Here is a 17864-nt window from a genome sequence, read left to right as displayed (position 1 = left end):
GGTGCGGGTCAGGGACTCGGCGGGTAGCGGGAGAGGGATGGGCAGCTCTCGGCGCTCCAGGGAAGGCGGCATCGCCGGGTGAGCGTCGGAACCATTGTCAGGGGTTGCCGGTTCCGGGAGGGACGCTTTTGGCTGCGGCACAACGCGGAAGCCTCTTGGCCGTGAGCAGCTGAGCCCGGCTTCTCCTTACCGCCGCCGCCGTCTCCGGCCCGGACCCTGTTGCTACCATGTCCTCCGACTTCGAGGGCTACGAGCAGGACTTCGCGGTGCTGACAGCGGAGATCACGGGCAGGATCGGGAAGGTGCCCAAGCTGCTGGGCGGTGAGTTGGAGGGGCTGGGTGGAGGGCAGGGGGGCGGGGTGCCTGCGCGGGGGAGTGTGAGGGCAGGGGGGCGGGGTGCCTGGGCGGGGGAGTGTGAGGGCAGGGGGGCGGGGTGCCTGGGCGGGGGAGTGTGAGGGCAGGGGGGCGGGGTGCCTGCGCGGGGGAGTGTGAGGGCAGGGGGGCGGGGTGCCTGGGCGGGGGAGTGTGAGGGCAGGGGGGCGGGGTGCCTGCGCGGGGGAGTGTGAGGGCAGGGGGGCGGGGTGCCTGCGTGGGGGAGTGTGAGGGCAGGGGGGCGCGGTGCTCGGGGTGGGCTGGCGTGAGTAGGTGGGGAGGGACCCAGCGTCGGTGCTACTTTCAGCCCCTGTGGCAGGTGCCGGGCACGTATCCCGGACACCTTGTTATCTGTAGGTCGCTGAAAGGGTCTGGGGCTCCTGCCCGGGTGAAGCACCGCCCGCCTTCCGTGTGCAGGGATGCGGAGTTTGTAACAGGACCTGCCCCAATATTGCATTGGAGAGTCTGCCGTTCCCTGTCAGACCGTCGCTAATAAGAGTCTGATAAACATGAAACATTTTCTCCTTTGGTGGGGGAAGGTCTGAGCAGCAGATGCACTGGGGTGCTGCCTGCAGGCTCAGGAAGGGGACAGTAGCTCAGTTTGCACTCTGGTCACAAGTGGAAAGGTATTTCGGTAACCATGGATGCACAGATTTTTAAAACCCAGCATAAGGGAGCATTGAGAGCATATCATTTGATCTTCTCCATAATGGGCCATAACTTTCTGGCTGATATAGAGCATGTTGTTTAAAAAGACATTGCTCTGTGGTTGTACAGTATCAAGCACAAGGCCCTAGTCTGTGATTGGATGCTATGTAGATGCTACCAAAGTACAAGAAATTGCTTTGATTTTTGTAATTTCATAACATCACTGGATAAATACATGAATCATCTTAGCATAATCTCAGTTGTTCAACTAAAAAGAATAAAAAGAGATGAGGAGCGATAGATGTGAGGTTTTGCTTCAGCAGACTTTTGGGAAAGACTGCTAATGGCCCTCTCCCCCACTCTGAAAGCGGGAGGGTGGGGGGGTGTAGTAGTGCTGCTTCTGCATAATACAAATTTCCTTTATATGGCAGAGCTCCTGAATCCTGCTGACCTTGTTTCCTTCTGCTGCACGAGATGGACCTGCTAGAAGCTTCCCTTTGAATTGATTTGAATAGGAGAACGTCTGGTTAATTTTTTTCCCCAACATTCAAGAATTTAGCAGATGTTGGGATACTATTGATTCATTTAGAAGGATGACTCAACTAACAGTCCTTATTGTCACAATACATAAGTGTCCCAGTGGGGAGCTTAACCAAGGCTGCGTGGTATTACAGAACCAACAAGCCGTAGGAACAAAAGATGTCTTGAGGAAGAAATATCTTCTGTGAAGGCAAATAGAGTTAGAAAAGCCAAGAAAATTTGGATCAGGGGAGTGGCTTCTAAATAGATTTTCTGTGTGCGGGTCTTAAGGAAATTAAGCTGATGGCTTCTTGTGTTTTATTAATGTTCCTTAGTGTCTGAGAACTCTGTCCCTCCTAGGGTATGAATCAAAAGTATATTAATAACAGTTTGACTGCTTGAGCCAAAGGAGAATATCCCCTGACTGGTGATGCTTTTCTAGAGCTCTAACATATAGGTGCTAAAACTGTTACATGCTTTCAACACTGTCTGTTATCTGAGTTCTAATACTGTCCCCTGGCATGCTATATATTTGTAGGCAAACAGTCTCTCAACCTCTTGTTTAGTTTTCTTTGGGTGTGCTTTTTTCTTTTGTATTAAATGAAAGAGGGAATCCTACTTGCCTTCTTTACTTGGGTGTTGTAAGGAATACTTATTTCAGGACTTGAAAAATCTTTTTACCTATTTGCTAGTTATGGGGGGGAGGGGAGGGCCTAATCTGTCATTTTTGGCAGGACTCAAACTTTAATTTAAAAACTTAAAAAAAAAAAAAAGAATTGTAGTACTTAAACTTGTGAAGACTACTTCACACATGTAAACTGGTTCTGCATTATTTTCCTGAGCCTGCAGACAGACAGCCCTCTTTCTTATAGATGCGATGCCTTTGCAGGGCTATGATGGTGATAGGTACATCATAAGAATTTGAGAGAGCAGAATAAGATGGGAGTGAAATCTGATTAAAACATGTCTTACTATTCAGATACAATTCTGAATACATTTGGAGAGCAGATTTCTTCTTTGGTCACTTGTCAGGGTAAAACTGCATTTTAAAATGACTTTGTCATTTATGTATTCTTTCTATTTGAACAACTGACATTATACCAGGAAGATTAATGTATTTCTCCAGCCATTTGCCAATGACATTATAAAATTACAAAAATCAAAGAAACTTCTGGTTCAAATTAAGATTTTCTTGGTGAAATAGTACTGATTACAATCTAAAATTAATGACAGAGGATTAATATTATTAGAAAACCTATTGTAAAAGCTTTCAGCAGTTGTTATACTTTTATTAGTAAACCGTAATTAAGAAGTTACAGAGCAAGCTGATTGGTGAAAGCCAATTGCTAACAAAAGTTAAATGGAGACCATTATATTGGTTGAGAAATGTCCCTAATCTAGTATATTTCAATTCTTTTGACGTCAATTTCATTTTCCATGTAAATGTCTTGTATGCATTGTGAGATCCTTAGAATGTTGCTGATTGTGTGTGCACAGAAATGAGATACAGTTGATTTTTATCCGCATGTGGTTGGCAGTGGAGGCAATAGACATTTTGCCAGCATCATTTTCAAACTGAGTTTCAAAAAAAAAAAATTTGTTTTCAAACTGCTGTCAGGGAGCATGAAGAAAACACTGCTGAAGATGATGATGATTCTGACCATCATTAATACAAACAGGGTGCTTCAGATGTATTGGAATTCAGGCAGGTTGGTGGCTTTGGAGGAGATGTCACCACAGGAACCACCATGATGCTGTGCGGATGCTGATGGAGAAGCAAGAGGATGAAAGCTAGCAATTACTTCTACATGACTTTTTCCTGAATTGGCTTTACTCAGTAGAGCACCACTTCTGGGCTCAACCTGTAGTGACTGGTGGGACAGGACACTGTTGCAGACTTGGGTTGACCAGCAGTGGCTGCAGAACTTTAGGATGCAGAGGGCTGCTTTTCTGGAAAACTGCACAGACCTTATCCTCGGTTTGCAATGCTAGATCACCTTCTCAGTGTGGAACGGCATGTGGCCATCACCCTCTGGAAGCCTTAACACCCCTGATAGCTGGTGGTCAGAAGCTGACCAATTTGGTGTTGGCAAATCTACTGCTGGTATTGTAGTCATGGAAGTGTATGCTGTTATTAAGAGGATGCTATTATCCTGGATAATAAACCTTGGAGATTATGATGATGATGTAAGGGATTATTGATGATTTGGAACACTTGTGGTTTCCATATTGCATAGGGGCCATTGATGGAAGCCACATGCCTGTTTGTGTCTGTGACCCCACTACCAGGCATTGGAATTAATCGACAGAAAGAGGAAGTTATCCTTGATTATACAAGGCCTTCTTGGTCATTATGGCAGGCTTGTTAACTGTAATGTGGGATGGTCTGGAAAGTGCCACGGTGCCAGGATCTTTAGAAAACTTTCCTGTTTTTTGTAATGAAATGAATTTTTTTCTTTCAAAACCACTATGGACGTTAATGGAATTATAATTCTATCTGTTATGTTGGGAGACCCAACTCGCCCTTTCCATGGTTTGTTAATCCTTTTACTGGACACTTGAATAGAGAAAGGAGCTGTTTAACTATACCCTGAGTAGCTGCAGAATGACTGAAGGTATGCATTTGGAAGACTGAAAGGAAGGTGGAAGCGACTCATGACCAGGCTGGATGCTTCAGAGAAAGATCTGCCTTTTGCACAATGCACAACGACTATGAGAGCAAGGGAGAGCCTCTCCAAAGGGTAGGAAGTGGCGAGACATTATGAACAGCTGGAGTGGAAGGGAAACACTATGTATAGGTGTTGCACTTGGAAGTCAGCAATATCTTGTAACGTGCACCAAACTAGACTACTATCTTTACCTAAACGTCTCATTCTAATCCTGATCAGTGCAAAGTGCTGTGTGAAATAAAGAGGACTTTGCAGCTTCAATGCATATACTACAGTGGATTTAATAATGTTATGTCCTGCAACTAGTGAGTGCTTGAGATGCCTTTTGGAACACTTGCAACCACAATGCCGTATAGAATCTATGCAATATGAAATGACTAAAAGAACCTCTCTAATCTCAAATACCCAGTCTACCTCGGTTAACTTCACATGTATTAAAATCTAACATAGCTCAAGGTCGTGATCAAATTGTGGTCTTAAGTGTGTTTTTGACTGGTATATTCCTTGCTATGCTTTTGGCTACAATAAAACTGCATTGGTGTGATGTGTGTTTTTTTTTTTCTTTGCTTGATTACCATCTAGCTCAGCTCCAGAAGGATAGGCACAGGTGGTTGAGGAGTAGGGATAGGAAACATCAAGCTTCATGGGGCAGGGAAGTGACAGTGCCCTCTTCTGTCAGCACCGGATTAAATATATTTGGGTGGCAGACAGGGTGAGGGGGGAAGGTACTTTTCGTTCTCCAGCTTGGCACTGGTTTGAGCATGTTGTGGGGGCTAGAGAAAAGCAGAGTGAGCAGAGGATGGAAGGTGTTGCCTAGGGGTGGAATGTGACTGCCCTCAGTTGTAAAATCCACCAGACACAGTGGTGAGCAACCAGTCCCTGGAAACAAAAGACGGTTTAGAGGGGCTATGGAACCCCAGAGGACAGATAATTGTGGTATAGCACACTACGTTTTCCCTACCCAGCATTGTCACTGTGGTTTTTTTTTTTTTGGTCTGGGTCTCGAGATATCTTATGCCCCAGTTATTTTACTATCTGAGCACCTCACAATCTCTTCAATGTATTTATTCTCACAACACCCTTGTGAAGTAGGAAAGTGATTTTTTTCCAGATGGGGAACTGAGGCACAAAGTGACTTGGGGAACATTGACTCAGCAAAAAAAGACCGGTGAGTCTCAGAGCCCGTCTCAGCTGTCTTGGGATGGGGCTGCAGGGCTAAAAATAGCCGTGTAGGTGTTCAGGCTCGAACTGGAGCCCGGGCTCCAATACCCTTTCCTTTATTGAATTTCAGAGCCCAGGCTCTAGCCTGAGTCCAAATATCTACACTGCTCTTTTTAGCCCCACAGCATGAACCCAAGTCCATTGACATGGGCTCTGAGACTTGCTGCCCAGGTCTTTTTTGCTGTGTAGAGGATACCCTAAGTGACTTGCCCAAAGTCATGCAGGAAATCTGTAGTGGAGCAGAAATTGAATCCAGGTCTTTTCAGTTGCAGGCTAGCACCCTAACCACTGGGACAGCCTTCCTCCTATCCATCCATGTCTCTGACTGAGTCGTCACTGGCTTCTCCAGCTGGTTTTGAGGTATACTGAAGAGATCTTGGCTGTCCAGGGTCATTTGCTCCTGGTCAGGGCCTGTGGTTGGCTGTATGGTTTTTGAAAAGTTTCTGCCTCATCACAGGACATGGCCAAACTGTCCAAAATTTACTGGGATTCTGTGATGGCATCTCAGGCAAAAATCAGGTCCAGCTCCTCACAGTATACATATGTGCTAGGAATGTTACTGGAGGTCTTGTGTTTGTCTTTGGTTACTTTGCAATTCTTCCGCAGCTTTTTGGCTTTCCCTGGTGTGTGTTCTGGGAACACCCATTCTCCAGCATTTGCTCTAATGGTAGATCTTTGCTTTCTGGCAGCTACTGGAAAGATGAGACTGAATTTGCTCCTCTCCCCAGAGGGCAAGGAATTCAAGGCTCTCCTGATGGGAAGTGGTGTCTGTGACCTTGACGTGAGTTAGAATTGCAAACAAAAGGGGCGGAGGGTGTCTCCTGTCAAGATGAACCTGTAGCAGTAGAAGGTGCACAGGTAACCAGATAGAGTAACAATCCAGATGTGAAGTAATGCAGAGTGAAGGGCTACCTGAAGTGATATAGTTCACTCAAACTGGGGATGCTTCCCCATGACCCTTATAGTAGTATAACTCATTCTGAAATAGTTGTCACTTCCAAATTGGATTAATTATACGTAGTGGGATAAAAATCAAGATGAAGTGAGAAAAGATCATTTGTGAATGCAAGGCAACTCAAGCTGAAAAAATTAAAGCTATATGGTAAAAACTGTTTTGTTAACAAAAAGCCTCAGACATCACTGTAAAGAGGAAATGTTGGAGTTACCCTAGTGTTATGCTTTTTTCATCAGCTATGTTAATTAGACAGGACAATACTATTTTCTATAATGTTGAAAATAGAGTGTTTTAGAATGAGCACGGGGAGAGGGGGAATCCTTGGAGTTTTGCCATTGGTCTAGCTGAATCTGGGTTGTCACTGCTTACTTGATTTTTTTTCTTAATTTTTGAGACTAGTTGAAAGTTAGAAAGGTCTTCTGCAGTGCGTGTTGTTTTTGAAGACTGGCTGGGCTACAGTGCTTTTCTGGGAATCTGGCAAGTTCACTTCTGTGAAGGAGACACTGACGGCTTCTGTAGCTGACCACATAGTTCTTAACTGTCTTTCACCCTTTTAAAATTTACTAATTTAACTAACATTTTATTGTACAGTTGATGTGTGGGCTTTGTGTGCATGTCTTGTCATGTTGCTGTGTAATGGCTGACCCTTGCAGAGATAATGGATTTATTAGTAATAGTATTAAGAAGATCATCTCCCTTAGCTCCGGTGTTAAAAGCCTCTTGCCTTTTCTGGAAGTGAGGGGACCCTGGTTTTAGTCCCAGTCCATGGGGACAGAATGTACCCCTGTATTCACACCCTGTACACTATTGTAATAAACTTTGTACAAGGCATGTCATGTGAGGCATCCTTTGAAAACTCGTAACATGCTAATCATTAAGGCTACATTTTAATCATGGATATTTTTAGTAAAAGTCATGGACAGGTCACGGGCAGTAAACAAAAATTCAAAGCCCGTGACCTGCCTGTACTAAATCTTGGTGGGAGGGCAGCCCAGGGAGGGCGCTGCGAGTGCTTGGGGTGGTGGTGGCTCGTGATCAGGGTAGGGGGCAGTGGCGCACGGCCTAGGACCCCTGCTGGTGCTGGGGGGAGGCTCCCTGCCCGGCTCCACGCCTCCCCAGAAGTGGCGGCATCCCCCTCCCTCAGCTCCTAGGTGAAGGCGTGGCCACCTCTGCCCAGAGTCCTGGCTTTGCAGCTCCCATTGGCCAAGAATCATGGCCAATTGGAACTGAGGGGGCGGTGCCTGCAGGCGGAGGCAGTGTGTTGAGCCCCCTGGCTGCACCCCCACCTAGGAGCCATGGGATGTTGCCACTTGCAGGGAGGGCCCCCCGCCCCAGGTAAGTGCCGTCCAGAGCCCCCTCTCCTGCGCCCCAGCCCTGAGCCCGCTCCCACACCCAACCTCCTGCTGTTGTTGTGGGAGGGGGGACACGATGGCCCGAGACTGCCCCAGCAGCGGCCGGTGCGGCTGACCCACGGGTTCAGGCGGCCCCTAAGCCAGCCACACCAGCCACTGTGGAAGGCACTGAGGTCCTGGAAAGTCACCGAATCCATAACAAACTCAGTCTTACTAATCAGTAAAATGCATGTAGCACCATCATGTGTAAAGTTATGAACTGTGATGCCGTGTATAAGAAAGCTGACAATTATATCACTGTTACACTTTGTATAAGATTTATGGAAATTATGTATCATGTCAGGTGTCAATGGAAAAGTTATGTTTTGCTAAGCATGATTATACTGTTTATAGGCATGTATCATCTTTGTATCTGAAGTTTATGAATATTGGCTATGTGCTTGTGTTTTAAACCTGTGTTTGTTTTACTGGATGACACCCTCTAGATAAATTTACATCAAATCTAGACAGCTATGTATTGATGGCCCATCAAGGACACTCAGCTCTCACAATGGGCCATAGAAGAAACTCATCCCGCCCAGATATCTCTTCCTGAGGATGCCTCAGACAGCAAGGGGCCAATGGCCACCCACTGTGAGTCTGCAAATGGTGATATGCTCATGTGACCCTGGACTCCATCTTGGACCAGTAACTTACTGCACATAAGGGCTATGGCCTTCATTTGGGACAGTACATTTCCATGCACATGGCAAAGGATATAAAAAGACACCTGAGACATCTCCATGTTGCCTCTTTTTCCTGCCCTAATTGTCTGGACTATGGATTTCAACTAAAAGGAGCATTTTGAACTATAGACTGAAGACCTTCCAATCTTTTGGAAGATACCAGAGAGACTTTACAAGCCAGTAGTCTATTCCATCAAACCTGATATAAGGACTTTGCAATCATTTGTATTTATATGATCTGTTAACCATTTATAACTCCGTTCTTTTCTTTTATTAATAAATATTTAGTTGAACTCTGGGGGAGTTTGGTCAGTAAGTGCTGGAAATATGATGAAAAACTTTGCTTGAATTTAATATACTGTCATTTTTTAAGTTAGGCACTAAAAAGTATTTTGTCTTTATTTTCTTGTAATCATTTCTGAATGTTATGCCTCATTGCTTGTACTCACTTAAAATCTATCTCTCTGTAGTTAATAAACTTGTTTTATTGTTTCATCTAATCCAGTGTGTTTAAATTGAAGTGTCTGGGTAACTCCATGTAGGGTGGTAAATTGTGCGTATATTATTACCTTTAAAGGAATAACTGGTTTCATATATTTGGACTGTCCAGGAGAGGGCTGGGCAGTATATGACATACATTTCTGGGGGGAAATCTGAGATTGGGCATGTGTTGGGGTCACCTGGAAGTATGAGAGCCAGAGTGTAACCCAAGTGTAGTTGGCAGGCTATAGCTACATACAGACACTCACAGAAATCACAGGTGTGATTTGCATGCTGTTTGTGAGTGGTCCTGGTGGAAGCTACTAACAGCAAGGTATTGTAAGGCACTCAAAGTTGCAGGGCAGGAGTGACACAGCCCCTCACTGATCTGGATTGCACCTCAGTATGTCACAATTATATACAAAAACAACAAGGAGTCTGGTGGCACCTTAAAGACTAACAGATTTATTTGGGCATTACCCACGAAAGCTTATGCCCAAATAAATCTGTTAGTCTTTAAGGTGCCACCAGACTCCTTGTTGTTTTTGTAGATACAGACTAACATGACTATCCCCCGATACTTCACAATTATATACTAATTTTACACCAAAAATAATCCTTTGTGTCAGATACTAAGAACTAGATAAGCTTTTTCTAAAATTGTATACATGACTTTTCTTTGCTGCGAAGAGCAAAATTTTATTTCTCTCTTCATAATTCTATTTTAGATGAGAAGAAGCAGATGGTTGCAAATGTGGAGAAACAGCTAGAAGAAGCAAGAGAGCTGGTATGTTACAGAATTTCAAATGTTATATGAAAATTCCTGTGGAACAAATAAATGAAAGTACCATTAATGTAATATTCAGCATATATTCAGAAATAGTGTCTTGTCCATAGTAATGTGAGACTTTTATTAGAATATGAAACACAAGCAGGAAATGTCTCAAACCTTACAATCTTCTGTTAAGTAACATGTTCTCTGTACCTTTGTAGTAGACTTTTAGGGGCTTTGAGGTATGTTTTTAGAAATCTGTTTGTGGTAACTTTTTAAAAATAACCTTTTGTATTTCTGTAATGCCTTAACATTGGAAGATCTTAAAGTGCTCTAGAAACCCTAATTAATATGACCTGCCTAATACTCTTGTGAAGTAGATATTGGGTAAATTGAGGCACAGAGCTGTTAAGTGAGATGCTCAATATCTTACTGGGATTTGGTGGTAGTACTGGATACTGATCCTAGAAGACATTGTCTAGATATTGGATATACTTTGTTCAAAGTGTTCTACAGAGACACCACATTCCAATAAACAGCTGTGGGGTTTTATAGTACTCCCACTATCAACAGTCATATTTCTTATGTTAAAAAATAGTACCAAAATTATAAGAAGGAAAAATATAGGTGCTAGAACATTAAATAATGGATTTCAGGTGGTAAATATCCCAATATGTGACTTGGGTGTGCCCAGATTTTCAGGGCAGTTATTTATTGTATGTATTCATGCAGCAAGTTATGTAAGAGGAGTATGTGTGAGTGGGAGAGAGGAAACACTGCTTGTAATAACATCCATGGATGGAAGGCAGTATAAGAGTGCAAATTCTTTTTGTAATGTTTGTTAAATTTATATCAACATGAGAAATGTAATTTTAGCCTTTCATCAAAGCATTAACTTCTCATAATATGTAGCATGATGAGAATTTCATCTGTGCCCCTTGTGTGGGAGGTTTGGAGCACTTCAACTAAAGTATGCAAGTCTTATTCTTGTATTCTTGTTATGCAGGCTAAGGGCTGGGTTCTGCTTTTGATTGTGCACATATGATTCCTACTTACCTCACTGGAAGGCCTGTATTTGCTTCTGGTGGCTGAAATGGGTCCTTATTCTCATGAATTCTCAAGCCAGGCAAAGTCATGGAAGCTCCTAATTGTCGAAACTGTTCTTCCTCCTTCCTCATCTTCCCCACTATAGCTAATAAGGCTCCCTGTTGAATCCTAGTAATTACTCAGGACAGAGCTTCTTCATAGTAAATGGAAATAAATTTTGTTTTTTGCAAGTCCAGCCAACAAGCTTTGTGGTTCCTCTTTGCCTAAATGTCTGGGGCGCAGTTTAAGTTGCGGCTGAGGGGACAATGAGACGTGGTATTCAATTGCACCTGAGGTTGGCTTTTTCCATGTGGTGAATAGCAGTTCACTTGTGGGGGGTTTGGGCTCCTTGTTACAATTGGATTATGAGTTTGATCTACTAGTTTCAAAAATATAGCCTGAGCATTAGGCTATGGAGCTGAATTTAGTGATTCCATTCCTAGCCTTTCTAAGGCTTGGTCTACACTACCCCCCCTAATTCGAACTGAGGTACGCAACTTCAGCTACGTGAATAACGTAGCTGAAGTCGAAGTACCTTAGTTCGAACTTACCTTGGTCCACACGCTGCAGGCAGGCTCCCCCGTCGACTCCGCGGTACTCCTCTCGCCGAGCTGGAGTACCGCAGTCGACGGCAAGCACTTCCGGGTTCGACTTATCGCGTCCAGACTAGACGCGATAAGTCGAACCCAGAACTTCGATTTCCAGCCGTCGAACTAGCTGGTAAGTGTAGCCAAGGCCTAAGTAATTAAGTCAGTGACCCCATTACTGTTTGTTATGAGCACTAATGGTGAGTTCTGTTTAAACTGTACGCACTCCAGCGCTGGGACGTGTCATATTCTTGTTATACATTTTATGATACTGTCGAAATGCTTTTTTACTCCTGAGCATGGGGATACAAGAGGGTGATACGGCCAAAGCAAATTCATGGTGTTCACTTACACAGCGGGAGCCCTTGTTTCACAGTCGGATCCCTCCTGTGGATAGAACCATGGGCAGGGACTTGGGAGATTTGGGGTCAATACCTGTCTTAGCCACAGACTTTCTGTGTAACCTTGGGAAAGTGACCTAATATCTGTGTCTCAATAGCCTTGCTCAGAAAGAGGGATACTATTATTTCCCTACCTTGCAGGTGTGTTCCAAAGATAAATTAAGTGATTGCTAGGTGCTCTGATATGATGATGATTGGAGCAACGCAAGTACATAACGGATCTTCTCTTTTCCCTCTCCCTCACAGTATTAGTACAAGGCAATTACATTGTAAGTGTTTCAGTGACAAATCATTCAAATTTGGTTTTATGTGCCAAGTAATTCTCTATCATTGCTTGTTGAAATGAGCAGAAATTGACTTAATGACTTATATTTCTCCTTGTGTCATAGTACATACAAATTTGGATGATTTTTCCCCTGAAGATTAAAAAGAAAATTCTCCTTTAACATTTTTATCCTAATGATGATCTTAATTTAATGTACTGCATTTTTCTTTCACGCTTTTGTTTTTAGATCTCAGCGCTAATGCTACTAGACAGGTGCTTAATGCAATTATTGGCTTTAAGCAATTACCTAACATGTCTGTGATTAATGCCAAGGCTTGGATTTAATAATCAATGTGAACAAAAACTGCTAATAACAGAACTGATTTAAAAAGTTTCCTTTTAAAGTAAGGGCTACAATAGAAAAACAAAACAAACCATTGCCCTAAATTGCTACCACTTGTAGTCTTGGTACATAGATTTGTTCAATTGTACTATCTGATCAAAGAACTATCATTGGAACAAACTTTTCTTGTTTTAATTCACTTTATTTTGCTTCCTTCTTGGTAACAGAATTTGTTGACAGTGCTTGAATTTATTTATGATGTCTAAGGGTTAATTGTGTTAACCCATATTTTCTGCCTTTTAGCTGGGTCAAAGTGCAATGGCAACTGAATGAATAGAACAGGAGTACTTGTGGCACCTTAGAGACTAACAAATTTATTTGAGCATAAGCTTTCGTGGGCTACGTCCCACTTCTTCGGATGCATAGAATGTAACCTTCCATCCGAAGAAGTGGGATGTAGCCCACGAAAGCTTATGCTCAAATAAATTTGTTAGTCTCTAAGGTGCCACAAGTACTCCTGTTCTTTTTGCGGATACAGACTAACACGGCTGCTACTCTGAAACCTGAATGAATAGAGTTGGCTTTGGATATGTAATTTCTTTCAGCCTCCTAGACTCCATTAACAAGAATGAGATCTAAAATAAATGATCTCTCAAGTAAAATGTAATAATCTTAACTTCCTATCTGTAGGAATGCTATTTTGATGGTATTTATGCTTTCAAAAAAACATGGTAGTCCAGTTCTGATGCCACACTTAAGGAAAGATGTGGGCAACTTAGAGTCCAGAGGAGAGCAACAGAAATATGTCAGGTTTTCTAGAACTTTTATTATGAGGAAAGGTTCAAATACTGGGTATGTTTAGCCTTGAGAAAAGGAGACTGAAGAGGGACCTGATAAATCTTCAAATATGTTAAAGGCTGTTTTGAAGAGGATTGTTATCAGTTGTTCTGTGTCTACTGAATTTAGGACAAGAATCATAGAATATCAGGGTTGGAAGGGACCGCAGGAGGTCATCTAGTCCAACCCCGTGCTCAAAGCAGGACCAATTCCCAACTAAATCATCTCAGACAGGGCTTTGTCAAGCCTGACCTTAAAAACCTCTAAGGAAGAAGATTCCACCACCTTGCTAGGTAACCCATTCCAGTGCTTCACCACCCTCCTAGTGAAAACGTTTTTCAATAATAGCCAACCTAAACCTCCCCCACTGCAACTTGAGACCATTACTCCTTGTTCTGTCATCTCGTACCACTGTTCTCAGTACCTCTCTCAGTTCTCATCTCGTACCTCTTTGGAATGGACACAGTACTCCAGATGAGGCCTGACCAATGCCGAATAGAGGGGAATGTTCATTTCCCTCGATCTGCTGGCAATGCCCCAACTTAATCAGCCCAAAATGCCGTTCTTGGCAACAAGGGCACATTGTTGACTCATATCCAGCTTCTCGTCCACTGTAACCCCTAGGTCCTTTTCTGCAGAACTGCTGCCTAGCCATTCGGTCACTAGTCTGTAACGGTGAATGGGATTCTTCCATCCTAAGTGCAAGACTCTGCACTTGTCCTTTTTGAACCTCATCAGATGGCTTGTGGCCCAATCCTCTAATTTGTCTAAGTCCATCTGTATCCTATCCCTACCCTCCAGCGTATCTACCACTCCTCCCAGTTTAGTGTCATCTGCAAACTTGCTGAGAGTGCCATCCATGCCATCCTCCAGATCATTAATGAAGATATTGAACAAAACCGGCCCCAGGACCGACCCTTGGGGCACTCTGCTTGATACCGGCTGCCAACTAGATATGGAGCCATTGTTCGCTACCCGTTGAGCCTGACGATCTAGCCAGCTTTCTGTCCACCTTATAAGCCTTTCATCCAGCCCATGCTTCTTTAACTTGCTGGCAAGAATACTGTGGGAGACAATATCAAAAGCATTGCTAAAATCAAGGAATAACACATCCCCTGCTTTCCCCTCATCCATAGAGCCAGTTATCTCATCATAGAAGGCAATTAGGTTAGTCAGGCATGACTTGCCCTTGGTGAATCCATGCTGATTGTTCCTGATCACTTTCCTCTCCAAGTGCTTCAAAATTGATTCCTTGAAGACCTGCTCCATGATTTTTCCTTGACTTTCTTCTTGTTGCTAACATACCTGAAGAAACCCTTACTTAATCTGGAGCAAGGGAGATTTAGGTTAGATAGTGGTTTTCAACTTTTTTTCATTTGTGGACCCATAAAAAAATTTTGAATGGAGGTGTGGACCCTTTCGGGAAATCTTAAACATAGTCTGCAGAGCTCCAGGGGACTCCAGGGCTTCCCAGGGAGCTTGTGGGATCGCCAACACTGGAGGTTTTTAAGAACAGATTGGACATACACCTGTCAGGGATGGTCTAGGTTTACTTGATCCTGCCTCTGAGCAGAGGGTTAGGTTTGATGACTTATTGGGTCTCTTCCAGTCCTGTATTTCTATGATTCTACGATACTTGAGAATTAAGAGGTTGTTTTTCTGAAACACAAGAGATTGCATGTAGCTTAGCACTCCAGTTATGTATGCATCTTCTTTCCCTTGACGGTAACTTGGCTGTATAGTACACAAATTTCATGTTTAATAAAGTTGCAATTTAGAATGTGCTAAAGTAATTTTCTCATATTATTAGTAAATAGTATTTGTGTGGCTGATTGGAGCAAACAAAACTAAGCCTAACACTTTTTGTTTACCTCAGGTCTTTAGAATCCAAACAGTGTTACAGTTCACATAAAATGCTGAAAAAAAGCAAGCCTAAACAATTTGTTTGCATAATTCTGTGCAGCTAAGAGGGAGGCTGCCATTAATGGAACCATAGGCCTCTGTGAAGTCTGTCTCTCTCTTTGATAGCGTTCAGAAATCATTGTTCGCAGATAATAAATTAACTTTTTATTCAGACGGTATTATCCTCTCTGAGAACAAATTGGTTAACATTGGATAAGAATTTCTGTTGCACAGTAAATGTCATAAAGGAATGACCTGCTGATCATTTCATTTTGAAATGAAAAGGATAACCTTGGACCTAATTGTAAATTTATGTGTTTTATGACAACAACATCATGATCAAAAAAATCTGGATATTTGACATTACTAGCACAGAGGACACTAGTAGATTTTTTTTTTTTAAATGGCTATTTGAGGGAACTGCAATCATTACCTACTCTTTGCCTGGAAAAAAATGGAAGGACACTAATATGATATTTGTAATCTATTATACCAATAAATATTCTAAAAACAGTTGTTGAACTGTTCGGTAAGGAATCCCAAATCCTCTTTATGTGACTCTACTCCAGCACTAACCAACATGTGGAAGGCTTTTTGTAACAACAGCAAGTAACTGAGAAGCCTTGGTTTTATTTACGCATCTTTGTCACTTACCACTATGGTGCCTACATGATGTTAGGAGTAAGGCTCACTCATTTTGGATAGACTCTGGATTAACTTCCAATGTCAAGCATATTTTTGATCTGTGGGTGAAGCTAAATGATCTAATGAGGAAGGCTCATGATCTAACAAGGTAAGTAGATATGTAAAAAGATGCTCCTTTTAAAAGTGCTGTGGGAGTATTTATTTGTAATTGTTTTTTTATTATGTTCAAATGCCAGATTCCACTTGTATGGACTAACTCTGCTAGTTATTATATCACCAGGTTGGTTTTATTAAGTATTAATACTACCATATCTGTACTTGCATAGGGTGCTGTCTGTCAGCTGAGTTTTCATCAGGGATAAGTAGGCACTTTCCATGGCATATGCTACCAAGTAGTTTAATTTGCTTTAATATCACCAGTATTTATCAAGTGCGTGTACTTAGTAGCAACCTGCTAAACATTCATGATTCTTTGAATATTGGGGTGCTTCCTTTCTTAAGCTGCATTGACTAGAGGGGAACAGGTCTGCTGTTACCTGCAGGAGAAGGCAGCTGGTACACAGTACAAAGACAGACAGAAAATAGAGCATATTATTGGATACCTATCATGTGCATGTATGTGATTGTCATGAATTACTGTATTAGAAATCTTTTTTTTTTTTAAAGTAGGAAAATTGGGTAAAATGTGTAATTCTTGCTCCTGGTTGAGATAAAGCATTTTTGATACCAGTTGTATTTTTATTCTGTTTCAGGGGTTTTCAACCCATTTATTATTGTGGGCTGTATATGCAGCTCTCTCTGTGTTATGTGGGCTGCATCCACACAATATATATACTACCTGTATGGTCATGAGGATGTCACATGGGCTGCAGCTGTGAGGTGATAGGGCCTCAAGTGGCCCACGGGTTGAGAACCACGGATTTATTTGCTCATTGCATCCATCCTGTGGCATCCAATTCCTTCCCCAGTAAATCTGATATTTTGTTTGGGGTGGGAGGGGGGGGGGACGGGGACTCCTCAATGCATAGTAAATTCTGAGAGAATCTGTCTTCATAGAGCTTTGTGAGAGGAGACGATGTATGCTGACCCTATAGCACACTTCAGTAATTTGCCCATTCTTTGTTCTTTTGCAGTTGACTATAAAGATATTCTAAAAAATAATAACTAAAGGACACATCACTTTTGAAAGGCTAAGATTTGTACTAGAAACGGGCAGGCGTGTTGTGCTGTGTGGTCTTCTAAGCTTGCTGTGGTCTATTCCTAAGCTTTGTTCTTAGCCAATGGGGGTGTGGGTAGGTTACGTTGAAACATATGTGAATCAAGAGATCTAGCTATATTTTCCAATTGTCTAAATTTATAATCTGTTCCTTATTATGAAATAAGAGTAGACCGTAATACTGCTGTTGTGGGAATGATTCTGTACAGCTGTCCCCACCATTGCACTGTAAGCACTGAAAGAATACATCTCCCAGGATTACATGTTACATTTCCTTTAGCTTCCATTACATTATGATTGAACAAGTATCGGTAATAGTAGGGCAAAAGATAATTTTTAAGTTTACCTTCAGTTTTCTTTTTTCATGCTTTTCAGGAAAAAATGTTGAAATCTAGCTTTACTCACCTTGATTGTATTTGAAAGACCAATATAATATTTGTAAGCATTCATGCTGAAATCTATGAATAAGCATGAAACTTGATTATATTTCTTAGCTGCAGAATGAAATCTGTTTTCTCTGCTATAGTATATATACTGCACTACCTCGCATGATATTCATGAAAAGTTACCAGCCTAGGCAAAAGGGAAAAAAAAAAAAATCTCCTTATCTACCCTCATGATGACAGCAAGGAAGAAACTTTATTCTTTTTCACCGAAGCATGTAAACTTATGCACTACTTATATATCGTTTGGGACAGCAAAACCATGTTGTTTACATAAAGAAGGACCAATACAGACTAATCCAAAATTTTGGGCGGGATATACTGCTCCCCTTCTAAAACTGCTGCAAGCTCATTTAATGTGAAAACTAAAGAGAGAGAGAGCCAATAAGCAGCCCAGACAGACTCCCATAATGATGGCCATAGCTC

The 17864-nt window shown here is 42.4% G+C and overlaps 1 protein-coding gene across 7 annotated transcripts in view; it reads left to right on the top strand.

Annotated features, from left to right (window-relative positions):
• The first annotated feature begins 159 nt into the window (after window positions 1-159).
• Window positions 160-17864, top strand: part of VTI1A (vesicle transport through interaction with t-SNAREs 1A) — a 344685-nt gene continuing 326980 nt past the window's right edge. For all 7 annotated transcript variants that reach the window (XM_054035481.1, XM_054035480.1, XM_054035485.1 and 4 more), the window contains exons 1-2: window positions 160-321; window positions 9670-9728. In XM_054035481.1, the coding sequence (XP_053891456.1) occupies window positions 228-321; window positions 9670-9728 (153 nt within the window). In that variant the 5' untranslated portion in view covers window positions 160-227. The remainder of the gene's footprint in view (window positions 322-9669; window positions 9729-17864) is intronic.

The sequence above is a fragment of the Malaclemys terrapin genome, chromosome 7 (genome assembly GCF_027887155.1).
Source record: "Malaclemys terrapin pileata isolate rMalTer1 chromosome 7, rMalTer1.hap1, whole genome shotgun sequence".
Lineage (NCBI taxonomy): Eukaryota > Metazoa > Chordata > Testudines > Emydidae > Malaclemys > Malaclemys terrapin.
This window is presented reverse-complemented; position numbering and strand designations above follow the sequence as displayed.